The sequence below is a fragment of the Adelges cooleyi genome, unplaced genomic scaffold (genome assembly GCF_023614345.1).
Source record: "Adelges cooleyi isolate 19-005CV unplaced genomic scaffold, UGA_ACOO_1.1 ACOO_flye_CR_arks_rails_tigmint_CR_PRNA_10, whole genome shotgun sequence".
In the NCBI taxonomy this organism is placed as follows: domain Eukaryota; kingdom Metazoa; phylum Arthropoda; class Insecta; order Hemiptera; family Adelgidae; genus Adelges; species Adelges cooleyi.
The window spans coordinates 398,165-424,776 of record NW_026095752.1 but is presented as its reverse complement, the minus strand read 5'-3'; the positions used below and the strand labels follow the sequence as shown (position 1 = coordinate 424,776).

General features: G+C 30.9%; 1 protein-coding gene, 2 long non-coding RNA genes, 4 other non-coding genes and 1 pseudogene across 8 annotated transcripts; 2 read left to right on the top strand and 6 right to left on the bottom strand.

Annotated features, from left to right (window-relative positions):
• Nucleotides 1–2,905: 2,905 nt before the first annotated feature.
• LOC126837209 (5S ribosomal RNA) lies at nucleotides 2,906–3,024 on the bottom strand. The gene has a single exon (XR_007685466.1). It is a non-coding gene; the product is annotated as a 5S ribosomal RNA (ribosomal RNA).
• Nucleotides 3,025–4,052: 1,028 nt separating this feature from the next.
• On the bottom strand, nucleotides 4,053–4,226 carry LOC126837156 (U2 spliceosomal RNA; annotated as a pseudogene).
• Nucleotides 4,227–7,410: 3,184 nt separating this feature from the next.
• On the bottom strand, nucleotides 7,411–10,783 carry LOC126837042 (kelch-like protein 3). Its single transcript, XM_050570766.1, has 8 exons — nucleotides 10,664–10,783; nucleotides 10,059–10,166; nucleotides 9,031–9,262; nucleotides 8,771–8,946; nucleotides 8,597–8,705; nucleotides 8,070–8,223; nucleotides 7,826–7,920; nucleotides 7,411–7,511 (listed from the first exon to the last, which is right to left on the bottom strand). Exons 2-8 carry the CDS (start codon nucleotides 10,145–10,147, stop codon nucleotides 7,482–7,484), a joined length of 885 nt encoding a protein of 294 aa, XP_050426723.1. The 5' UTR covers nucleotides 10,148–10,166; nucleotides 10,664–10,783; the 3' UTR covers nucleotides 7,411–7,481.
• Nucleotides 10,784–16,848: 6,065 nt separating this feature from the next.
• Nucleotides 16,849–16,967, bottom strand: LOC126837150 (5S ribosomal RNA). The gene has a single exon (XR_007685460.1). It is a non-coding gene; the product is annotated as a 5S ribosomal RNA (ribosomal RNA).
• Nucleotides 16,968–17,995: 1,028 nt separating this feature from the next.
• On the bottom strand, nucleotides 17,996–18,188 carry LOC126837226 (U2 spliceosomal RNA). The gene has a single exon (XR_007685470.1). It is a non-coding gene; the product is annotated as a U2 spliceosomal RNA (small nuclear RNA).
• A 1,737-nt stretch (nucleotides 18,189–19,925) lies between these two features.
• LOC126837141 (uncharacterized) lies at nucleotides 19,926–22,721 on the bottom strand. Of its 2 annotated transcripts, none has more exons than XR_007685458.1 (4): nucleotides 22,023–22,721; nucleotides 21,473–21,594; nucleotides 21,308–21,396; nucleotides 19,926–20,222 (listed from the first exon to the last, which is right to left on the bottom strand). It is a non-coding gene; the product is annotated as an uncharacterized LOC126837141 (long non-coding RNA). The 2 variants fall into 2 exon arrangements; XR_007685457.1 differs by having other exon boundaries at nucleotides 21,479–21,594.
• A 903-nt stretch (nucleotides 22,722–23,624) lies between these two features.
• On the top strand, nucleotides 23,625–23,746 carry LOC126837171 (U5 spliceosomal RNA). The gene has a single exon (XR_007685461.1). It is a non-coding gene; the product is annotated as a U5 spliceosomal RNA (small nuclear RNA).
• A 1,121-nt stretch (nucleotides 23,747–24,867) lies between these two features.
• LOC126837135 (uncharacterized) lies at nucleotides 24,868–25,593 on the top strand. Its single transcript, XR_007685456.1, has 3 exons — nucleotides 24,868–25,011; nucleotides 25,096–25,211; nucleotides 25,287–25,593. It is a non-coding gene; the product is annotated as an uncharacterized LOC126837135 (long non-coding RNA).
• The last annotated feature ends 1,019 nt before the right edge of the window (nucleotides 25,594–26,612 follow it).

Below are 26,612 nucleotides of genomic sequence, written 5' to 3'. Positions count from 1 at the left end.
TATATAAAATACCACATTATTCAAAAACATGTTTAACCGTTTTTATTTTTTAAGAATAACGCAAGGGAGAAATTGAAGTTAAGTAGGTGTCCACCTGGTGATGTGGAAAGTCTTATTACGAACAGTAATTGGGATAACTGGCCTACTGAATTAAGATCACCTCAGGAACCTTTTATTAACGAAAGTTATATGAATGGATTGACATTAAGAAGCATTCCAGAACTATCAGCAGTAGTCGCGACGGTTTCTGACAACCTAGGCAAAGGGCTGAAATGGCCAGGAATTTTATTCTTTTTCAAGCATACTACGCTTATTTAAAACTTTTATTTGTTTGTTGAATTAAATAAAATAAGTGTGTTATATTGATCTAGACATTGATTTAATAACGCCATAATATTCCTTCCTCTATTTTGTTTATACTCCTCAGTGTTTAGAATGTTCTAAATTACTTTTTTTTTTTAAATGTGGTGATTTATTTGCTCTTATCGTTCAGATCTCAAAAAGTATACGTCACAAATAATATTTACCTTTACAAATTGGTAAAAGTGGTTATTTCTTATTGACGTGCGATACAAATCTATAGAACCAATTAGTGTCAACAGCACCCTGGTGGTACGAGGAATAAAACAGGATATTAAACACAAAAAAACAAAGCACTAAAAACAAAAACGTAAATTACAATCTTAAATTAACAAAACTCAAGGCGAAAAAAATGAAGTCTGTCTCATTTTTGTCTTAAGTTGCCAACATTTCCCCACTGTCACTTTTTGATATAAAAACAATATTTTTATCACAAGATTGATTTAACATCGCATACATAAATCCTCGAACATTAAATTTCTTAGGATATTTTTTCTTATTATTTAGTAAAATTGTACTTGACATGGCACCATTGCATCAGCCCCTAACCTAACCTAGCCGGTTGTTTTTTAAATTGTTCTCAATTGGCAATGTAAAATATAAACAGATATTTTATCGAGCGTTTCAATTGAAAATCTATTTCTATTGATTTATAAATCAATTGTAAATTTTTGTTACCGGGAAAATATATGAAAACGGCTCTGAGCTACTTATAAGTACATACTTTTTTTATTATTACTATCATCCACTTTTAGTACATATTTTTTTGTTAAAATGTTTTTGGTTGAATCTTTAAAAATGTATTTCATGTTAAAATACTTAATATAATTGAAGGTTGTATTATTATTGTTTTTTTTTCCTATATAGAAATAGTATTTACTGTTTAAAATGTTAATAAAATAAATTCATTAATGCCATGTTCATGTGAAAATGTGCGTTATATACTGTGTATTTAACAATATTCTATCTATTGTTGTACAGTGCAGTGCGATGAGTGGATCACAGAATATTTAGAAAAAAGTAATTTCTTACTCCTGGTTTTAGACTGTAGTTTGATTTTTATCTAATATAAAAATAATAATAATAATATAAAACCCCGGTGTGATCTGAAGGAATTATAGAAAGAAAGAAATTTTAAGAGTCAACTAATAGTTTCTTAAACATAGCATCAGTTAGAAATCATTTTTTTTTAAATTTTATACAACAAAATAAACCGCTTAAATTACACAGTTTAAGAAAATAATTTCAATTTTAATATCTACTTAATATATAGTATACCTATTACTTGGAGTACTACTATTTAATATTAATAAACCATTGTTTACCCTAAAAACACAGTTCATACATAAAAGAATTAAGACATCAAAGATCAATTGAACTAACTTGGTTTTCACTACAACGAAACCACGAAATGTATTAGCTTTAATCTAAGCCGAAGAGGCTGTGTAAAAAGTGACTTAAACACTATAAATATGGATTTTAAATACTATTATGGGTTATTTTAATTATTCATATTGTGTTACATAGACTTGGACGCCTAATAATAAAAAATCGAATATCAATCATGCAAACAAAATTAAGACCATTCGTATCCCACAAATCTGTGAAAACAAATTGTAGGTGTACGGTAAAATTATTGTAATGAGCGTTTTAACTAAATTATTGTTGTCATTCCTTCAAATAGTTGCCAGGTAATATAATAAGTATTTTATTTGCGCAAACAGCTTGTATTAATTAATAAACTGTAGGCATTTTTTCCTACAAAACCGAGAACAACGAATACTTTAGTTTATTCGAATTAAACAATATAATATAACTGACTAATAACTGAATTGGATAAATATAACTCAACCATACATATCCACACAGAAGAAAAATGTACATATTTTTGCCCCAGTCGTTTTTCTTCAGACAACAGAAAACAATCTATAAAAACTTTTATCTACAGTAATAATCACAGGGCAAGAATAACTATATTGTTGTTTACCAATATTGTACTCTAAATTGTGTAGGTATCATTTGAAAAAAAATTAAAACTATAAAGCTTAGAAAAAAGTTTTAAAACTTTATTTCATACTTTTTGAACTTTATGGAATGGCGGAATGAGCAATTATCATGTATTTGTAACATATACTACTAGATAATATGTTTAAATATATTCCAATAAAAAAACATTTAAGAAGGATATAGACAAATTAAAAACAACAATACCTAACTGCGTTATTCTTTGAATTATTATTATTTAACTTAACATTTGTACAAATGTAGGTATGTTTATATTTTATAAATAATGTGTTCAATTATATTAAGTATTTTAACATGAAATACATTTTTAAAGATTCAACCAAAAACATTTTAACAAAAAAATATGTACTAAAAGTGGATGATAGTAATAATAAAAAAAGTATGTACTTATAAGTAGCTCAGAGCCGTTTTCATATATTTTCCCGGTAACAAAAATTTACCCAATCCGCCTGTGGACGTACAATTTAAGTTCATACAACACAACAAAAAAATAGTGTACAGATTATAAAAAAGCAAAAAAAGCCAACGGCACGTAGTGTTCCCAAGCGGTCACCCATCCAAGTACTAACTACGCCCGACGTTGCTTAACTTCAGTGATCGGACGAGAACTGGTGTATTCAACGTGGTATGGTCGTTGGCGATGAAAGCGAGTTTATTTTACTGGTTTAAACACAATATTCTTTTTTAAAAAATATAATATGATGTAACACACTGCATACAATTTAGTTAAACAGCACAAAAAATTAAATACAAACTAAATCCCATTATTTTATTATTGTGCACGTTTAAAATATGTTTATACATTACTTGTCGATAAATGGGCAGCCTGATATGTTGATGGTTGAACAATGTATAACAAAAGGATTTTGGTTATTAAGAGCCATGGCAATGTTTGTAAGATTCAATTATTTAGCAAATACCAAGTTACATCATACAACCGCGCGATAAATGAATAAAGGAAATTTTAAAAACTGAATTTTGAAATTGAAAATGTTTGGTTCCCTAAGGAGTATTTAGCATTTTGACTAAGTGTAGCAATATGAAGTAATGACAATATTTTATAAAAACTGATTGAATTTAGTAATAATAAATGTCGGTTGCTAAGGATTTGTTTTTTAATAAATACTTCATATGTATATTTTATATTTTGTTGACCATGGTGTATAATATTTGGAATTTGACATTTTTCAAAATAACTGGTCTTTGATTGTTGTTTAATTTTTGGGCTACTGCGGCTTAAGCAGGTGGTGACGATCATTTTGAAACCAAACGACTGCTGTTTTTTAAATTAGTTACTATACAGTAGTCGAGGACAAAATAATATATTGTAATTTGAACATAAAATTAAACAAGTCCACAACTATTTTCGAAATTTAATGAATTGTTATTCTTCAAAAACTATGATTGTATTGTACACATGTAATTTCGAAAAATATTATGGATCTGACTTATTCAAAATAATTTTGAGTCGTCCATCGTGATTATGAACAAGTCAAAATAATTTTGGGTCTTCCCCGAGAAGGATTTTGACTTTTCCATATTAATTTTGAGAATTCCAAAAAAATTTTGGAATTTTTTCTAACCAATTTTGATTTTTCCAAAATTATTTTGGTTTTTCAAAAATTAAGTCAGACATTTTAGTATTATTTTAAAGTGCTTATAAGACGTTTATTTGGGCCGTTCCCGGTGGTACTGCAATACCGGGTCAACCCGCGGTGGAGTAGGAGCAAGCCCCAAATTCTCCACCAATTTGAAAAAATTAGTTTAACATTTGAACCCCACGATGTGAGGTGTATCAGATGTTAAGCTGATAAGAACAGAGTTTTTATTTGAAATTTTATACATTGGTTCATGATTACATACTTATCTAATTTTCCACATATAACATAATAAATTTTAAACATTCTACATAAAAATGACATAGAAAACAAAAAAAATAAGAATAATAATAAGTAGAAATCACAGTATAAAAAAAGAAGGTAAAATAGGTAACATTGTGTGCCGGCCTACAGCTGCCGCTGCCGTACGTCAGTGAGGTGCTCGATGTATATATCTCGAGTGTATCCAATCACCTCACTGACGCACAGTTTTCGCAACAGCGAAGCGTATGACCGCGCACACAGCTTCTGCAGGAGCAGATCGTTGCTCGGGTCCCAAGACCCGAGTGCACCCACTACCACTGGGTACACCACTGCTCCTGCATTAGCCTCGGCCAACTCGGCCCGTAAATCTTCATATTTCGCACGTTTCCCGTCGGCGGCTGTCTTGAAAGATGCAACGCGGTTTTCGGCCGGGATCGTTACGTCGACGATATAAACTCGACCGTCACGCCTGAGCACCAGGTCGGGCCGCAGTCCTCCACTCCCGATCACCTGGTTCTCGCTCAGAATTTCGAATTTGGGTTCCGCCGCCTTCTTAATTCTCGCTACAACCGCATTGTGGCGGGCCATGTACATGGCGGTATAGCGCCAGCAGTGGTCAACGACGTGGGCTAGGCTTTCAGTAATATACCCACATCGCCGACAACTGCGGTCACCAGACCGCCACGACGCTGACCCGTTCAGCGCCACGAGATTGAGCCGTGCCCGGTGAATAAAACGCCAGTCGGCGAACCTGGTGTAGTCGCCCGCGCGTATGAAGTGTGATGACGCTCGGTGCGCCGCAACACACTCCATCGCCCGACCTTGGTCGGGCTTAGCGCGGAGCGACTCGCTCCGTTCCATACGCAATTCTTCACGTAACGTTTTCATAACCTCGTGGCGTTGCTTCGGCCGCATCGTTGTTCCTCTCCTCCGGATTGTAACGGCGTCGCCTTCCGGGTTCCATGTAACATTTATTCGCCGAGAAGCATTACGAGCATTCGACCACACCGATTTCACGCCGGTCCGTGACCGCGCCGACGCCAAGTCACCATCCATACTTCCCGAGAGGAAGTCGCCCGCCAGCGGAACGTCCGCGGGTCTACCCGCCTTACTGCTGACCACCTCCTTGAGGTGGGTCCACGCGTCCGCTAACACGCGATGATCCGGCGAGGTGAGGAGTTTAAACGCGCTGTCGACCGCAGCTATGTCAGCATCCTCGGCCAACATACGGATCGCACACGCTCCACCGGCTGCCGAGCCGTACAGATACTCATTACTTGCCTCCTGCGGTAACCCGAGCGTGGATTTGATTTCCGGCCGCATTATTCGGTCTACCGTCTCCCAATCTGTCTTTTTAAACTCGCTGAACCTTTGGGGAAAAGTGGCCGCCGGATAAAAGAATGTCTTTAGGGCGTCGAGCCGCTGCCATGGTGCAAGTTTGCTGCGCACTATCCTAAGGCCCAGGTCGGTAATATCGGCCAACGTCGACATCGGTGGCACGATATTGAAGCCGACCTGGACCCCCAGAAAGACCGCAGCATCTCCCTCGCTGAGCGTCCGCATCTGGCCCCCGGCTACCGTAAAGACCGTCTCACGGGCACCAACCGGAGTGATACCCGATAGGTGCAACGAGGCGCACTTCGCAGCATTCACTTTTAATGCAATCCGGCCCAGCTGTTCTTCGGCCGTCCGTACAGCCGCCTGCAGTTCCGGCGGGCTGTCACCAATTATACAGAGATCATCGGCAAACGCGAGGACTCTGTGTTCCTCACTTTGGCCTTGTAGCTCCCGAACGACGGGGTCGATAGCCATGATGAACAAGAGTCCGCTCAGCGGACAACCCTGTTTGATTCCGGACAACACGGGTATCTCGCCCGTCACACCGTCCGCTGAGCTCACACATGACACCGCACCCCGGTATATATCGGCGATTATGTCCGCCAGTACATCGCCCGCTCCAGACGCCCTGACCGCTTCGACTAGCGAGCCGTGCGGTACTGCCCCGAACGCATTGGACACGTCGAGCCATGCGACGCACTTGTCGGCTCGTCCGGTACGTGCACGCTCTAGTGTCCGCTGCAGTGTGTGAACATGCTCGAAGGCGCCGTCGGCCGGCAGAAAGCCTTTTTGGCCTGGACTTATGGCATGGTTCTCCATCAGCCACGCGGTCAATCTCTTAGCAAGGCACCCGGCGTAAAGTTTGTAAATCGTCCGGCTCAGGGCGATGGGCCTCCAGTTGCCTAGCTCCCCGACGTCGCCTTTCTTGTGAATTAGCACGGTGGTCGCACTTTTCCATTGGCCAGGCACCCTCCGGTACTTCAAACAGACATTAAATATTGCCGTCAGCAGTGCACACCGCGGGTCGATCAGGCGCCAGTGTCGGTACGTCAGCCCGTCGTCTCCGGGCGCGGTATTCTCAAATTTTTTCAGCCTTTTTTCGACTTCCACGGCCGTGAACCCGCCGGTGGGCATCGGTCGTCGGTCGTCGTACGATGGGTATATAGTCGGGTCGCCCTCCGTGCCAGCCCATACCGCCCGAAAGTGGGCCTCGACCTCCTCGACCGGTATCTCACACCGCACGCCGTCGCCCCCGACAATAGCGCGAACCGCCTTTCTCCTGTTTCTCCGGTAAAGCTTTTGGAGGGCCTCGGCATCCTCCACGTTAACCCGCGCTCTCACGTTGGTCCTCGGGGGCCTGTCTGGTATCTTCGCCATCGCTTTGGCGTCGGCGGTAATCCGCTCCACCAGACCGGTAAACCTCTCCCACGTGTCGGCCGTCGTCGGCGCCGCCAAGATCTCGAGCACACACGGGAGGTGAGCGTGTATAGCGGTAGTGTCATCAGGCCGTAGAGGGTGGTCAATGTCCGAGGAGCCCTCTTCGTCTTCGACTACGCTATTTTCAATATGTTACATGTATTTTGGACTCAGATATATTGTTTTCCAAATAATATAAATTGATACACACCACATATATATATTTTCCTTGGGTGCAAACAGAAAAATAATATCGTAATCTTCGCAAAGGCGTTGTAGGTATCCACATTTTTGTAGTAGAAGTAAGGTCTAGTTCATCAACACAATTATTCCATTTTCCTAATTCATTATACCCTCCAATTGCAAGTAGTATTCCATTTTCTGAAACGACCAAAGTTGCATCTCGATGGGGTGGACAAAAAAATGAATAATCACATGATTTCCAATTAAGATCATTTTCCCGCCTCAGATCCATAAACATTACATAAGAATCATCACAATTGGATTGACCTTTAATAGCAAAAATAAACTGAAAAAAATGTATTACATATTTCATTTTCTACAAATGTAAAAAGTATTCTACATGTAGATATCTACATAGCAAAAATATGTTTAGCAAAAATAGTGACATTTTATAATATCGTTAATATATTTCCTTAGATTATAAAATAATCAAAATATGTGGAAAAAATTATTGAAATATTTGTTTGATTTCATAATATATGTACTTCTACAATATTAAAAAAAACGTAACATTGATTATTATAAAGTATTTTTACTAAGTAGGATGCCACAAATAAGTTGTAAGAAAAATATTTATATACATTTGGATTATACAAATGAGGTGTCCTCATTGTTGCTTTTGTAATGTTTTCATCAACATCGACAGATAAATAATTTTTCATGATATCCAACGAACCTAGAAATATTAAGCTAATATAAAAAACCATTATGGGACACTAATATGTAATATGAAAATAATTTGAAATGTGAATTGTAAATAGATTCAGTATTTATATGTTATAATTTATATATAATAGTGGGAAAGGCATCGGTTTAAATACACACAGTCAAGTTGGCTTCTCATCAATGGTTCATCACATATTCGTAGTATTGCTTTTTTCGAAATTAAAGGTAACCTCAAATAATTAAGTAAATTTGATAAATATTTACTTCGTTCCTCTAAATCATATTTTATCCATTCAAAAATGAAATCAATTATCTAAAACAAATATTAACATATGTGTAAAATCGTACACAATTTTTTAAATAAATCGTTATTAAATAAAATCTTTGTAAAAAAACAAGTGAGGGTAATAAAATGAGACAAATGTATATTAAATAGAGTAATGTGAACTAAAAATAATGATCTCATTTCTTTATACTTGTAGTTAAAAAATTATTAAAAAAGTTGGTCTAATAAACTTTGTGTATCTGAACCCCTTAACAACTTTTATCTAATTTACAGATTTTTCTGACTTTTTCAACATTTTAGAAAACTTTAGATACTAAATTTTCAGTTGGGAGTATTAATATCTCATAAATGCAATTCAAAATAATCAAAGTAATTGTATTTTTTTATTTTGCCAAAGTACCTTTTCTTCAAATTCAACCACCAAATGATCATTTGATATGAGCTTAGTAATATCTTCAAAATTTAATTCACATAATTCTATTACCTGCGATTCATTTTCCAGAATTGTTCTAGGAATCAAAAATGTAGTACATATTAAAATGTTCTCAAACGAATTCCAATCTTTACTACTTACTTAAAATGTTCTAAACAATACAAGAAACAATAAGTGTATAGCCCTTTTTGTGATGTAGGTTCAGAAAAGCTCATAAAATTAATACAATTATTGACGTTTATGTTTTTTTTAACATAATCGTAACATAAATCCTTAGCATAGTTAAATTGAAAGTATTCAGAAGCTCTCAATAGTTTCTAAAATAAAAATTAAATTTAATATTATAACAATAAATGTGTTCAATGGAAATAATTTGGTATCTGTTTTGTACATTATATTACTTTTATATTATTTTCCTGGATATCCATCTGAAATGTATATGCACAAGTTACAATTGACGTCAATATACCAGACTCAATATCTTTAATAGGCATACTAATTTCTTTAGTCTCCTTAAAGCCACCATTGAACATTGCTAACAGCATAGGGCTTGCAGATGCTAAAATTGCTTTATGAGCTAAAATTTGAACGCCATCATCACATATCAGCGTGACATCGCATAAGGTTTGCTCTCTGTAAAAAATGTATTTTCATTATTAATTAATATATTATAATAAAAAACATAATGTTATTATAATGGCTAAGACATAAACATTAATTAAATGAATATATTAAAAATTACACATAATAAAATGAAATTTGTGTACTTCGTTGATGACTATTAGATATTGACAAGTTAATTTTTTTCACCAATGTATTTATTTTCGATAATTATTGGTTGTTCATCAACATTAGGAACCCGAAACAGCTAATAAAAACATACATTAAAAACAGGGCAAAAATGTACTAGAAATGTACTAACAAAATTATCGTGATGCCCTATTTAATCGCATAATGCGACTAGTAAATAAAAATAATAATGATTTATTTGTTAAAAATTTGATAGAAGCTTTTGTTATTTATTTAAATAATCTAATTGTGTAAATATTGTTTATCTTTATCTATTATTTTGTGTTGTTGAAATCCATTTTATTTGTCAGCTGTATACTTTTATTTTTGTGTTAATTCTGTGTTTATGTACACTTTATCTATTCTTTCATATTTGTAATTGGGTATTACTCGTTTAAAAATACATTAAATTATTAATAATGTTTACAAAAAAATAGAGTTTCAACACATTTAGGGTAATTTTTTAGTGTCAATGTTGTATACTAGAACTTTGAAAAAAACCAGTACCTAATACACTATAACAATTTTACAAAATATTGTATTACTCTTTAATTTTTTTTAAAAAAAAGTCTTAAACACACTTAACAAATAAAATGATTTTAGAAATTCGCTTTTATTTATGTCATAAAACATAACTTACTGGAAGAACCCGTACAAGATTCGAAAATGTTCATACATAATGCTCAAAGTTTTGATTGGTATGGTATGTGGAGAGTACTTTGGAAACATGTTGAACAGTTGTGTTTGTCTACAAATATAATATATTATGCTTTGTAATAAATTTCAAAATAAAGCCAATTGGAAAGTGATTTATTCTGTCTAGGTCCATCCAACAAAATATTTATAGCAATTTAGACGTATTTTTGTTCAAACGGTACACACTACACTGTTCGATAATATATCTACTGATATGATAAGGAATCTGTAAACAAATTTGAATTCTTCATTATCTAAAAGACGACCTAACAACTTATTTCATTTGTTTTTATCTAAAGTGTGATTCTTTGGTGATATTTTATTTTATAATTGAATACTGGACACTCTTAAGTTCAAAATAATATAAAATGATCTAGTCGTCCCCTGAAAAGATTTCAAGGTATACAAATATGTTTTAAGATTCCTCATCACATCAGCCGATCGATCAGTACGCAGGAAATACATCTAAATTCCTTAACTGAGAGATTGACGGACTAAGGAAATATCTAATCACAATCAAAAATAAAAACTAACACAATAATAACATACCGTATAGTAGAAACTAGACACGATTAAAGATTAACAAAGCAAAAAAACAGAAAACTTAATAAACCGTAGGCGATTCAATTTTTTAAAAGTAAAATTTTCAAATTACAATGAACACTTGGAGACGTTATCAATAGTTATCTTATCCGTTAATGATAAGGCCAAAATATTTTCGCGCCAACTATTCTGTTATCAAAATAGTCCCGTTTGAATTGCGCGCGTTTTATGTTATTATCAAAATTCAAACTGAAATAGTGCTAAATTACTATTTCTTTTTAGTTACAAATTGTTATTTCTGTTTAATTAAAAATGTCTTTCAAGTCTATAATAAAACGAATGAATAAATATTTTATACTTGAAATTGATTTGTTAAAGTCGGACTTTTAGTAAAAATGAATTATTATAACAAGAACAAACATAATACAAATGCAATTGAATGGGTCAATTTGTTTTCCACGATATCGAATACAAATTGGATTGTCAGTTTTGAATTCACTGAATCACTGTATTTTGTTAAGAGCAAAAGTGTTCAAATTGATGTAAAAATTAAAGTAATGATTTTAATTTATCCGTCGCTATGCAAGTTATTAAACATTTATGATGACCAACAATTTTAACTGTTTTTACATTATTATTTTTATTTGGACATTAAAATTATATTTTTTTAGTCAATACCTACTTAAAAAATACAATGAAACGTATTAGCTTTATTCAACAATTATACAATATATTATGATTTATGTTTGTAAGCAAAAAAAAAACATGAAACATTTAAGTTAAAATTTAGTTATTATAATTTAAAATTTAATAGAAAACGGTTGTTTTATTTTTTTAAGATTTTATATTTAAAAAAAATATTAAACAAATAATCTTTAAATATATCAATATATATATTCCATTTCAAAAAATCTGTACCTAAGTGGCGTTTTGGATAGAAGATCTAGACGATTTTATAAGATACTATGTCAATTAATATCAAATGACTGTTAATTTTGTCGGTGTCGACATATAAACTGATTTTTTTTTTAATTTTCTGAGGATTTTTATATATATATATATATTTATGAATTAATTAAGATAGGAGTTCCAAAAAAATACAACATCTACAATGCGTACAAATCCAATAATAGTATTCTTGTTGCTTAGTATTTATCAACCTATGGCTTATTTAACAAACCATTGCATTTTCACAATAACAAGGTATATAGGTGCAAAACCTAAAAAACGAAGGCGAATAATTTGTTAAACTGAAGATGCCTTAAAGATATTTTTATCAAATACATAGGTAAGTAACAAAAATCCGTGTTGTGTATATCCTTACATTTTTTTTTTTGACAATGTACGAATATCTAAAAATGTAATACTTCTTCAACAGCTGAAAAAACATACTAGGTGTTATTGACTTTAGCTTAAAATTATAAGTTTGTTCCGAAAAATTATCAACTTCTGATTTATTATAGTCTTTGAATTTTAATTATGAAAATTTATATCAATAAGATTACACACGAAAGCCAAACAAAATTGACAATTTTCTACATTATTTTGTAATTGGATTGACTTGTTTTTCTAAAACTTGATATTTATTATATGAATGTAGAAAAATACCTACAAAAAATCAATTTAAAAAGAATATATATGTATTAAAACAACTATGTACACAGCCCTAGAACGACGCGCCTGTTTATTTAGTGAACATTTTCAGGAAAGATACTTTAGTTTTCATACATTAAGTTTTTAAACTTTGCCAAATAAATATAATGGGTAAAAAGAGTTAATGGTATTTTCTGGGTTCAAGACATAATAAAAGACAAAATTAAATACGTTGAGTTTGAGCTTGGGAAAACAAATTTATTAAGAACATTTTGAAGTTAATTTAGGTCTTTTGGGACTATATAAACACGAGCTGTTGTCCTGAAACAAAATTATTTTTTATAGACATAAGTCATAACTTAACTTTGATTTTGTTTTAATTGAGTTTTATTTTACAATATCAAATTTAGTCGAGCCTAAGTCATCAGAACGTTACACGTACCTGTTTTTTTCAAACCTATGTATTTGTACATGAGTATCCTACATTTAAAAATTCATCTATAATTAATGTAAAATCAGGGTTCTAAAATGCAAGAAAATAAATATTTTTAACATTTACTATAGTTATGTGACTAAAGGTGTACAGCAGCATACATTTTATTAGTATTTAGTACGTTATGTGATAATATTATAGCTAAATAAAAATAATTTTAATGAAAACTTTTTTTCGACCAAAAACCAAACTATAAATTACTTTTTGTAAAAAAAAAAAAATTCATTTAAGACACCAATTTCTTTTGTGTTTTTTTCATTTCAAGCTCATAGCAACATCTGAATAAATATTCACATGCAGCGAACCCGATTGACGAGTATCAAAAATAATTTCAACCGATGTCTATAGTTTGTACATACCGCAATAAGAATTTAATATCTCTCAATTTTCCTTTGTTCGGTTTTTATTAAACCGTCGGGGTACATTTTTCTGCAACGGATGTATTAGTCAAGCCTGTACTTCAAGAGCGTCGTGATCGTCGTATATTATAAAAAATGAAAGCCGGACGTGATATATTTTTAATTTTTTTAACGCTTTTCATGCCCGCTTTAGTAGCAGCAGATCCGGTATCGCAGTACCATGTTGACGCTTTGAACTACATATTTAGTTTATCCGGTTGGAGGAATATGTCGCAACGCGATGGTATCAAGATAGCCGTGCCATGGATGAACACCCGCTACCTCGTGACCGCCGAAGATATACTAGAAACCTACAGAATTCAAAGGCGCCACCCACTAGTCACCGTCAGGAACGCGGGTTGTAAAATCCGTCAAGCGCATCAGCTTTTCAGCTGTCAGTATGCCAGCGCTCTAAACAAATGTTACCGTTACACTATAGGCGCAGTACTCGAGTGTAAGGTCATTGGAGATCCCGCCACGACCGCGGTATGTATAACCAAGTTTAGGTAAATGATCCAAAATATCGACCGAATTGCGGTGCGCGTTCTGGCCACGCTTTCGTGTATTACCGATGAATTCCCAATAACAACGTACGACAATGGCGTGTCCGAAACGTTGGAAGAGTTCAAGAGGTTCTACAGCACCTTGTTTTTCGATGATACATCACGCGACAAAACTTACCACGACTTAATAATCAATGCTACCGAAAACAATATGAACACCGCCTTACGAGGCTTGCGTACGTTTTATAATAAATTTTGCAGACCGAAAAATAGCAATGTAAGTGCCGAAATTGGGCAAGAAATCCGGACAATGAATATGATATTGAATCCCCATGAAGTAATGCAACAAATTGAAAATCGGATAGATTCTACCGTCAACTCGAGCTTAAGTGAACTCTGGGCCTCTGTTGGCTTCGAGTACGATGCGGCAAATGATAAAACCCGTGTTACGTACGTACCGTAACGAATTCCAAGGAAATTTAATCAAATACATTCTATAAAACGAATTATCTGTCTAAGAATAATTGAAAATCCAGCCACCATAGAACTCGAAACAATCCTCGTCCAAAGCCGCAACAGTTATTTGCAATTTATTATAATAGCTATTGTCAAATAAATTTTATAAAATAACAAAATCTGTACAACTATAAAATTCCATTTTATAATTATTAACTGACTATTATAATTCCAAATATATGTTTAAAAAAAAAACGTTATTGCGTTATTGAGAGTACACTGTACACATGACCTGTACAAAGCAACTTTTTATAAGGCAGAAACCTCTAACGCCAAAGATAGTCTATCTAAAGAAGGAAGGAAAAAGAAATAGTAAAACCGCTAATTAGTATTAAGCGAAAATACTATTAACCGATTTCCGCAACTTTCCATACAGACTTTATCTTATAAAATTGCTTTCGAAATTATTCAAGTTTAAAAATAGTAATTTTTTCAGATAACTTATAAAGTCATATATTAATTTAATATATGTATATAAATATATATGTATATTGCATTACAATCAAAGTATAATGGAAAAATTAAATTAAAAAAATGTTATAACATGTATTATATTTATTAAACCTTCGGCAGTTATACAAATTAATTAAATAATCTATAAATTATTGTCAATCGCTTATTCCTATTGAAAGTATGCATGAAGTTTTCATGAAATGTAATTAATATTCCTATGCATATCCCTTAATATTATTTTGTAATATGTGAAACAAATATACATTTTTTTAAATATTACGTTTCAGTCTTGCAATAAACAAAAAATTACTAAAAACATTACGAATTAATTAGTCGAAACCGAAAGAAGTTTATCACACCGATAAAATGTACTAGTTCAAATCGTCTACGGTGACTTCTAAATAATCTCTAAGATCTTTGGCGGCTTGGTCAAACATTTTATGCATATCCATCGAACTCTTCATAATAACCAGTGAAGTGACTAACAGTTAACTCATGATACCTAGTTAAGTAATAGTCTAAGACTTCAGGTTGTATTATTATTGTTTTTTTTCCTTTATAGAAATAGTATTTACTGTTTAAAATGTTAATAAAATAAATTCATTAATGCCATGTTCATGTGAAAATGTGCGTTATATACTGTGTATTTAACAACATTCTATATATTGTTGTACAGTGCAGTGCGATGAGTGGATCACAGAATATTTAAAAAAAAGTAATTTCTTACTCCTGGTTTTAGACTGTAGTTTGATTTTTATCTAATATAAAAATAATAATAATAATATAAAACCCCGGTGTGATCTGAAGGAATTATAGAAAGAAAGAAATTTTAAGAGTCAACTAATAGTTTCTTAAACATAGCATCAGTTAGAAATCATTTTTTTTTAAATTTTATACAACAAAATAAACCGCTTAAATTACACAGTTTAAGAAAATAATTTCAATTTTAATATCTACTTAATATATAGTATACCTATTACTTGGAGTACTACTATTTAATATTAATAAACCATTGTTTACCCTAAAAACACAGTTCATACATAAAAGAATTAAGACATCAAAGATCAATTGAACTAACTTGGTTTTCACTACAACGAAACCACGAAATGTATTAGCTTTAATCTAAGCCGAAGAGGCTGTGTAAAAAGTGACTTAAACACTATAAATATGGATTTTAAATACTATTATGGGTTATTTTAATTATTCATATTGTGTTACATAGACTTGGACGCCTAATAATAAAAAATCGAATATCAATCATGCAAACAAAATTAAGACCATTCGTATCCCACAAATCTGTGAAAACAAATTGTAGGTGTACGGTAAAATTATTGTAATGAGCGTTTTAACTAAATTATTGTTCTTTCCTTCAAATAGTTGCCAGGTAATATAATAAGTATTTTATTTGCGCAAACACCTTGTATTAATTAATAAACTGTGGGCGTTTTTTCCTATAAAACCGAGAACAACGAATACTTTAGTTTATTCGAATTAAACAATATAATATAACTGACTAATAACTGAATTGGATAAATATAACTCAACCATACATATCCACACAGAAGAAAAATGTACATATTTTTGCCCCAGTCGTTTTTCTCCAGACAGAAAACAATCTATAAAAACTTTTATCTACAGTAATAATCACAGGGCAAGAATAACTATACTGTTGTTTACCAATATTGTACTCTACATTGTGTAGGTATCATTTGAAAAAAAATTAAAACTATAAAGCTTAGAAAAAAGTTTTAAAACTTTATTTCATACTTTTTGAACTTTATGGAATGGCGGAATGAGCAATTATCATGTATTTGTAAGATATACTACTAGATAATATGTTTAAATATATTCCAATAAAAAAACATTTAAGAAGGATATAGACAAATTAAAAACAACAATACCTAACTGCGTTATTCTTTGAATTATTATTATTTAACATAACATTTGTACAAATGTAGGTATGTTTATATTTTATAAATAATGTGTTCAATTATATTAAGTATTTTAACATGAAATACATTTTTAAAGATTCAACCAAAAACATTTTAACAAAAAAATATGTACTAAAAGTGGATGATAGTAATAATAAAAAAAGTATGTACTTATAAGTAGCTCAGAGCCGTTTTCATATATTTTCCCGGTAACAAAAATTTACCCAATCCGCCTGTGGACGTACAATTTAAGTTCATACAACACAACAAAAAAATAGTGTACAGATTATAAAAAAGCAAAAAAAGCCAACGGCACGTAGTGTTCCCAAGCGGTCACCCATCCAAGTACTAACTACGCCCGACGTTGCTTAACTTCAGTGATCGGACGAGAACTGGTGTATTCAACGTGGTATGGTCGTTGGCGATGAAAGCGAGTTTATTTTACTGGTTTAAACACAATATTCTTTTTTAAAAAATATAATATGATGTAACACACTGCATACAATTTAGTTAAACAGCACAAAAAATTAAATACAAACTAAATCCCATTATTTTATTATTGTGCACGTTTAAAATATGTTTATACATTACTTGTCGATAAATGGGCAGCCTGATATGTTGATGGTTGAACAATGTATAACAAAAGGATTTTGGTTATTAAGAGCCATGGCAATGTTTGTAAGATTCAATTATTTAGCAAATACCAAGTTACATCATACAACCGCGCGATAAATGAATAAAGGAAATTTTAAAAATTGAATTTTGAAATTTAAAATGTTTGGTTCCCTAAGGAGTATTTAGCATTTTTGACTAAGTGTAGCAATATGAAGTAATGACAATATTTTATAAAAACTGATTGAATTTAGTAATAATAAATGTCGGTTGCTAAGGATTTGTTTTTTAATAAATACTTCATATGTATATTTTATATTTTGTTGACCATGGTATATAATATTTGGAATTTGACATTTTTCAAAATAACTGGTCTTTGATTGTTGTTTAACTTTTGGGCTACTGCGGCTTAAGCAGGTGGTGACGATCATTTTGAAACCAAACGACTGCTGTTTTTTAAATTAGTTACTATACAGTAGTCGAGGACAAAATAATATATTGTAATTTGAACATAAAATTAAACAAGTCCACAACTATTTTCGAAATTTAATGAATTGTTATTCTTCAAAAACTATGATTGTATTGTACACATGTAATTTCGAAAAATATTATGGATCTGACTTATTCAAAATAATTTTGAGTCGTCCATCGTGATTATGAACAAGTCAAAATAATTTTGGGTCTTCCCCGAGAAGGATTTTGACTTTTCCATATTAATTTTGAGAATTCCAAAAAAATTTTGGAATTTTTCTAACCAATTTTGATTTTTCCAAAATTATTTTGGTTTTTCAAAAAGTAAGTCAGACATTTTAGTATTATATTAAAGTGCTTATAAGACGTTTATTTGGGCCGTTCCCGGTGGTACTGCAATACCGGGTCAACCCGCGGTGGAGTAGGAGCAAGCCCCAAATTCTCCACCAATTTGAAAAAATTAGTTTAACATTTGAACCCCACGATGTGAGGTGTATCAGATGTTAAGCTGATAAGAACAGATACTACACTTTGATCTTAGCCGATAGGCCGAGAAGCGATACTTTCAAACACCAACTACATTCTATTTATCAAAAAACAAACGCACAAACAAAACGCAGAACGATAATTTTGGAAAACTCGAAAAAATTGTCAAAAACGCTCGAAATATGCACGAAAACGTGCTAAAAGTTGCTCTAATTTCTTGTAAATGTCAATTACAATTTAAATAATATGTTTCAAAAAGATTTCGTAAAGATTTTGGATCGAATTTTTGAAAAAAACCTGCCAAAATTTCACAAACTCAAAAAAAATTCAGCGTCAGCGGTATCTACCGGCAGCCGCAGGCAATGCGGTCCGCGCATTTGTGTATAGCCGCCTTCTCTACTGCTTTACAGTACATCCGTTAGATAGCACTACTGTTATGCTTGCAGTGATATAATACTTATTTTCAATATTTGGGAAAATTCAAAATCCAAAATTATTTTGCTCAAGTCAAAATCCTACATTAGGTTTTTTGGGAAATTCAAATTTCAAAATTATTTTGGCCGTTAAAATTCATCTTATAGCGTTTTGGAAAACTTAAAATCAAAATTAATAAAGCAAATTCAATAAAACTCTAACCTCTAGTATTTAAAAAAACTCAAAATCCAAAACTATTTTGAATTTTTTAAAATTTTCCGGTAAAACCGAAATTATCATAAAAATTCAATATTACTATTTTTTTTGTATTTTGGATAATTCAAAATCAAAAATTATTTTGCAATCGTCAAAATCCTCTATTGTATTTTGAGATAGTCAAATTCCAAAGTTTTTATCTAATAGTATTTTTAAATTCAAAATCAAAATTATTATGGAAAATACAAAAACCTCTAGTATTTTGGACAAGTTAAAATCTACAATCATTTAAATTCTGTTTGCTATAGTAACCAAATTTAAAATAATGGCTTTGGTTTATTTTTAAAACTTTTGCCATCAAGTAGCAGCAGCCTAATATTGAAAAGACAGAACACAAGTTTTCGATCAATAACAAACGGGAATTATGGCCTCTAAAAATATTAATAATTCTTATGTAACTGTTAAAAAAAAAATACATATATATTTGCTTATTATTCTGTACATAACCATTGGCAGTTAAAGTAGTTGGATTTTCTTAAAAACGGTAGCAACCAAAACTAGTCGTTAAAATAATTGTGTGCTAGTGTCAAACTGAAAAAATAACATTTATAATATACATGCTTATTGTCATATGTTGCTAAAACTTTTATTTCTATAAGTTATACCCATTTTTTTTTAAAATTATTATGAACATTTATAGGCATAATAATATTATATAGATACATCATTTTCTCCAAAAGCTTATAGCACTATTACTGATAGCAACATATATGATACAGGTCCGAGTAATGAAGCCTGCATACTGTCCCATCGGCCGGACAAAATATCTACCAATTTTAAATTAATATGAACTATAATTGAACATTTGTTTCGTTTTAACAATTTTTTATAACTAATTCTTTTTATATTTTATAAGATAAAGAAAACAACAATTTTGATTGAGAAATTCACATGTAATAATATTATAATAGTAAAAAACAATTTAAATCAATACGTTTAATTAAATATTAAATTTTCCACACAAAATATATACTAGTTTTAAATTATAATCATAATAAGTGTAACATTTTCTACTTAAAAATTAGAAACAAAAAAAATTCAATGTTTTGTTTTTAGTAGATGAATAAACGTTTTATTTACTAATAATTTATTAGGTTGGTTTTTTTTTTCAATTATAAAGTAACTATGCAGTTTTTAACTTGTGTACAGTATACATAATAATAATATTACTCTGATATTAGATTCATGAACAAACATAATTTTTCATAAAAATATTTCAAGCAATCTAAGAGAAAGAAATTAATTTTACACGTAGTTATAAAAAAAAAAATCAGTATGACGATGTGTCAAATTGAATTGACAATAGTCCTATGCGAACTCTTTGCTGGCACTCGAGTTCAATTAAAGTTAAGGAGTTCATACAGTTTGATAATACATCCGATTGTCGTTCTTTCCTTTGACGTCCATGTCTTTGATTATCTGGATAAAGAAAAAAAAAATTAGATGAAATTGCAACAAAATAAAAGTATAATACAATTTGTATATACAGTTTGTCAATGAATAATAAATAACGTGAAACTCTTTTATAAATAAAAAAAAAGTTCCTTAAAAATAGTTGAAATAGTGAATTTGTTAAACATAAAATGGTATACAATTATTGTTTCATATTGAATTAAACACATAGTAAATTTAGCCTTCAAGTTTATTTTTTTTTTAAATTAAATTAATACTATCTAATTAATAGTAAAATTCATAACAAATAAATTAAGTTTATTATTTATTCAATATTCAAATAAAAAAAAATAAAATTATTATGATGTAAAAACTTAATGTTTATGCAAAAACAAAAAACTGTCGGTTATCTTTAGCTTGCGTTAAATTAATCCAGTATAATTAAGACATTAGTGCGCTTTGTGCTTTGGATTTAAATAATTATTTTATTTTATTAGGTATTCAAATTTTTATTTTTTGCTAGAATTGTATTTTTTAACTGTTGAAATATTTATTGAGCGATTTTATTGAATTACCTATTAACTTTTTAATTATGAAATCAATGCATGTATATAATTTGTAGTTTTCAAGTTTTATAGTTTTAATTTAAAGTTATTGTTATTATTAATTTAAATCATACCAAGTATTAAATACACTTCAATAGTAGTGCACAGGTGTGATGAGTGCATTTTTTTTCCGGAGAAAATGAGTTATGTAGAATGGACATAATACACATAATAGAATATTCAGAGATGAAAAAAATACTTGTCAAATATATCAGAGCGAAAAATAATTGTTTTAGAAGAAAAATCATTTTAAAATACTAATCAAATATTATTATTTGTATATATATATATATATATATATATATATATAATAGCCTGACTAAAAATTACCGCTGCTGGAGAACCATTCATAGGTTAATTAAATACATAATAATGTTTGAAATCATAACAAAAAAAAAAATCATTCATCACACTTGTGCACTATGCCATTGATATTATTATGTTATATATATATATTACATAATTTTAGTCATTTCAATTTAAACAAAAAAATAAAAATTCACCAACATCTTGGTCAGGCCTGTCGTACGCAATCTCTTGACTGTATCAAGTAGTTATTCTGAGCAGAGCTTGGCTTTTGTTAAAAAAACATCGATCTGTAATTACAACATTTAATTAACAATAAAAAATATGTAGTGTTTAACATATTTTATTTAAAAATTAAACTAATACTTTAACCTCATGTTATCAAAAGTAGCTTGCGAGTCTAAAACTCAAGTAAATTTATGAAAACTATTTTAATAATTTTGAGTAGTAAGCTTGTTGTTGTTGTATCAATCTATTAGTGTTAGTAACTGAAATAATAAAAAAATTCAAAAGTAAATACATTTATAAGTAAGTTACCCATGAACTTTGAATACATAATTCGGCGGTTAAAAGTCTATTGGGCTGTTAGTATAAGGGACATTTTTCATAGTTTTCAAAAGCATAAAAGTAAATGTATTTAACATTGTTCTATCCAGTTAACCAAAATAATATTAAGGGTACAAAAAAACTAAATACAAACCAACATGTTTGTGATATATATTTCAGTTTTTATCAAGCCAATAATAATTATAATAGTCGGATGGTTTAAATGTTATTTGTCGTTAATGTCAGAACCATATATGTCCAACAATAGGTAAAATAATCTATCAACATTTTTTTGTGTTGTATGTATTGGGTTACGATTTTATAATTAACTATCGATTTAAATATATTGTACACACGGGCTCACGGTTACCTTAAAGTCGTAGTATTAATCCAGCCATGCTCGTTTACTACAATATTTTGCTGAATTTGAATGAGGTAGTAATTGCGGATAACAGTTCTTATGTGTTATCATATTTGTCGTATAATATTTTCATGTATTCTACGTAATACTCGAAGAGACAGCAGAGGGAAATTTAGCCTGAGAAGTTATTATCCAAGTTCATAGTTCCACAAAAAGTTATTTTTTTCAAAGCACATTTTATACTCTCATCAGTCATCAAACTATCAAACAACTCTTTCTTAATTGTGGCCTTAAAAATTCAACACATTGAGCAAGTTGTGCATAAGAACTTGATTCATAAAGCATTACTCTGCTCTTAGGTAGAGTTACGGGAGATTTTAACCGTTTTTCTGTAGCATAAAAGTGATTGACAAAATTACTCATTGGAACTTCTGTTGGTTTGTTGGACGGTTTGATAATAAACATTTTCACTGTTGGCAGCTTGAATGAAGATTGCTTTCTAGAATAATTCTTGCTTCTTTTCTGGAGTTTTCGTTGACCAAGTGACTTTACTGGTGTACGTTTTGACGGTGATCTTTCATTAATATTTTCTGTAGGAAACTATGGTGGAGATAGCACAAAACACTAAAGAGTAAACAAAATTACTATAATAATAATTATTGATACACAATGACTTAAGGTCTTATAATCTTCAGTACTATCAAGAACAAAAATATTATTATCACACACTGAAATTTGAAAGAATATATTTTGTGATAAGAGTATATTATCAGTGAACCCCGCTATTCCATAAAGTTCAAAAAGTATGAAATAAGGTTTAAATCTTTGTTCTAAGCTTTGTAGTTTTAACTTTTTTCAATAATACCTACATAATTTAGAGAACAATATTGGTAAACAAGTAAATATTTTTATTCGTATAAATTAAGTGTCAATATTAGATTAGGTCATATTTTGTTACACTCGGTAAACAGACACTTAAAATCAAAATCTTATGTATTTTACTTTAAAATAATTAAGTACCAATCTTAAACGCACAAATGTCACAGATGTAAATCTTTCACATTGTGCACAACGCTATGCTTTGCGACCGACTGCTCACTTACTATAGCGGCTTTTTGATGAGATAAGGCTCAGAAAGAAAATATATTACATTAGAAATCTTGCAGTCGTTCATATTATGTAGAATGTCATAGGTACTCGGGGACTTGTGTGGCCTTATGGCTTCTTTGCTTTTTCCATATAAACATTTTGTTTATGGTTAGTCGATAATTAATAATAATTCTAGAAATGAAAGTAGGATGTCAATGCGGCGGCGGCGGCGAAGACTCGGTATCTACTATCTTGCCGGTAGATGGCACCATTGGGAGTTTCCATTAAAATCACCAACATGCACCCTTGGAAATTCGGGTAAAGTTTACTGGAAATCTCATTAATAGTAAAATTTTTGAATTCTGCGGCATTTCATCGACTCACGGACTAGTCGAATGATGGAAAAAAACGTTTGTCGGCCGTCAGTCCCTGTCGAATGACACAAGGTCATGGGGGAGTTCACTCGACGGGTCGACCGCACCCGTCAGAGCATAAGTACTGATAATTGCCCGGCAATCGTCCAACTCCGGTTCCCTTTCAATACGAATAAATCTTTCGCCTTTTACTAAAGATTTCCGTGGAGGGGAGCACTCAAAGGAGTCTAGATGAATAATTTTTCTAATGCCCGACTTTCGAGTTGGGCTCATATTACTTAAAAACAGTAAAATAACATAAGTTCATCGATACTTGTGTTCAATATGTCATAGCACTACTGACCAGTGCAGTGACTGACCATCGATTAGTGCTTACAACATGACACATTTCAGCCTTTTTGGGGTACTTGGATATCCTAATATAAAGTGTCCAAAAAATTGCTAGATAAGCTGTAAATTACATTTCAAAGAATGCAAATTCAAAAATAATTGTTTCGCATATTTCAGGTTTTTTCATGATTTAATTGAAAAAGAAAAAAGTTCTTTGTAATATTAATTGTTTCATTTGGGTATTTAAAAAAGAAGTTCTTACTATATTTTTCTAGGTTCTTGGTATCCGTAAACAAGTACTGATAGGTGAAATCAACGGTAGAAGACCCAGAGGCCGCCCCTGCACATTAGAAAACAATATTTTTTGTGTTTTTTTTATTTCAAGCTCAAAACAACACCTGGATACATAATGTGTAGCGAACCGGTTGACGCGTATCAAAAATATGTCTATCATCGTCGTTGTTCACCGCGTACAGTATTTTCGACGTTTGTACATACCGCAATAAAAATTTGATATCTCTCAATTTTCCTTTGTTCGGCTTTTATTAAATCGTCGGTGTGCATTTTTCTGCAACGGATTTTAGTCAATCCTGTACTTCAAGACCGCTGTGATGGTCGTAAACGAAAAAACGAAAGCCGGACGTGATATCCTTTTATTTTTTTTTACGCTTTACATGCCCGCTTTGGTAGCAGCAGCAGATCCGGTAAGGCCGTACCACGTTGACGCTTTGAATTGTATATTCAGTTTACCCGGTTGGAGGAATCTGTCGCAACACGATGGTATCAAGATATATGTGCCATGGTAACATATTAATGCCACGACCTTAATGTATTTGTTCAATGTAATATTAAACAAATCAAAATTGACCAATACAAAATATTATTCTATCATAAATAACTAAAAATTTGAGGTTTTTTTTTTTAACATATATTTGGAATTATAATAGTCAGTTAATAATTATAAAATGGAATTTTATAGTTGTACAGATTTTGTTATTTTATAAAATGTGTATCTGACAATTTGAATATTTTATTATGCGAATAACTGTTGCGGCCGTGGATGAGGATTGTTTCGAGTTCTATGTTGGCTGGATTTTAAATTATTCTTCGACAAATAATTCGTTTTATAGTATGAATTTGTTTAAATTTTCTTGGACGTACGTATTACGGGTTAAGCCATGAGATCTCTTAAGCACGAGTCGACGGTAGAGTTTGAATTATGTATTCAAAGTTCATAAATATTTATTACTTATAAATTTATTTACTTTTGAATTTTTTTATTTTTTCAGTTACTAACACCAAGGGATTGATACAACAACAACAAGCTTACTACTCAAAATTATTAAAATACTTTTCATAAATATACTTGAGTTTTAGACTCGCAAGATACATTTGATTACATGAGGTGAATGTTTTATTTTTAAATAAAATATATTAAACACTACATTTTTTTATTGTTAATTACATTTTGTATTTACAGATCGATGTTTATGTTTTTTTAACAAAAGACAAGCTCTGCTCAGAATAACTACTTGATACAGTCGAGAGATATGCGTACGACAAACCTGACCGAGATGTTGGTAAATTTTTTTAGTAAAGTTTTTATTTTTTTGTTAGTTATTTAGATTGAAATGACTAAAATTATGTAATATATACATAACATAATAATATCAATGGCATAGTGCACAAGTGTGTTGAATGATTTTTTTTTTTTGTTATAATTTTAAACATTATTATGTATTAATTGAAGAACTTATAGATGGTTCTCTAGCAGCAGTAATTTTTAGTCAGGCTATTATAGGTAATATATATACAAATAATAATGTTTAATTAGTATTTTAAAATGATTTTTCTTCTAAAACAATTATTTTTCGCTATGATATATTTGACAAGTATTTTTTAAGCAGATAATTTTATACTTATTATGATTATAATTTAAAACTAGTATATATTTTGTGTGGAAAATTTAATATTTAATTATACGTATTGATTCAAATCGTTTTTTTACTGTTACAATATTATTACATGTGAATTTCTCAATCAAAATTGTTGTTTTCTTTATCTTAACTAAATATAAAAAGTATCAGTTATAAAAAATAGTTAAAACAAAACAAATATTCAATTACAGTTTATATTAATTTAAAATTGGTAGATATTTTGTCCGACTGTTGCAACAGTATGCAGGTTTCGTTTACTCGCACACGTATCAAGTATGTTGTTATCAGTAATAGTGCTATAAGCTTTTGGGAAAAATGATGTATCTATATAATATTATTATGCCTATAAATGTTCATAATTAATTTTAAAAAAATGAGTATAAGTTATAGATATAAAAGTTGAAGCAACATATGACAATAAGCATGTATATTATAAATGTTATTTTTTCAGTTTTACACTAGCACACAATTATTTCAAAGACTAGTTTTGGTTCTTACCGTTATTAAGAAAATCCAACTACTTTACATAATTTAGAAAACTAAAAAAATTAGAAAAACTAGAAAAGATAGAAAAAATTTAAAAACTAGAAAAACTAGAAAATATAGAAAGTTTTTATAGTTTTTATTGTTTTTATAGTTTTTCTAGAAAAGATAGAAATCATTTTTAAATAGGAAGAATAAACTAGGTTTACCCATGGTATGTCCAACACAAAAACACACTAATACCTACATTAATTCTATATTTTTGCACTAATTCCGCTCAAACCTAGACCAAACTCAAGAGAATTTTGTCAGCAACCAGAATATCCGGTCAAACTGCCCATTTTTATGATTTAAACTTTCAAAATTTACAAACAACCAAAACTTCG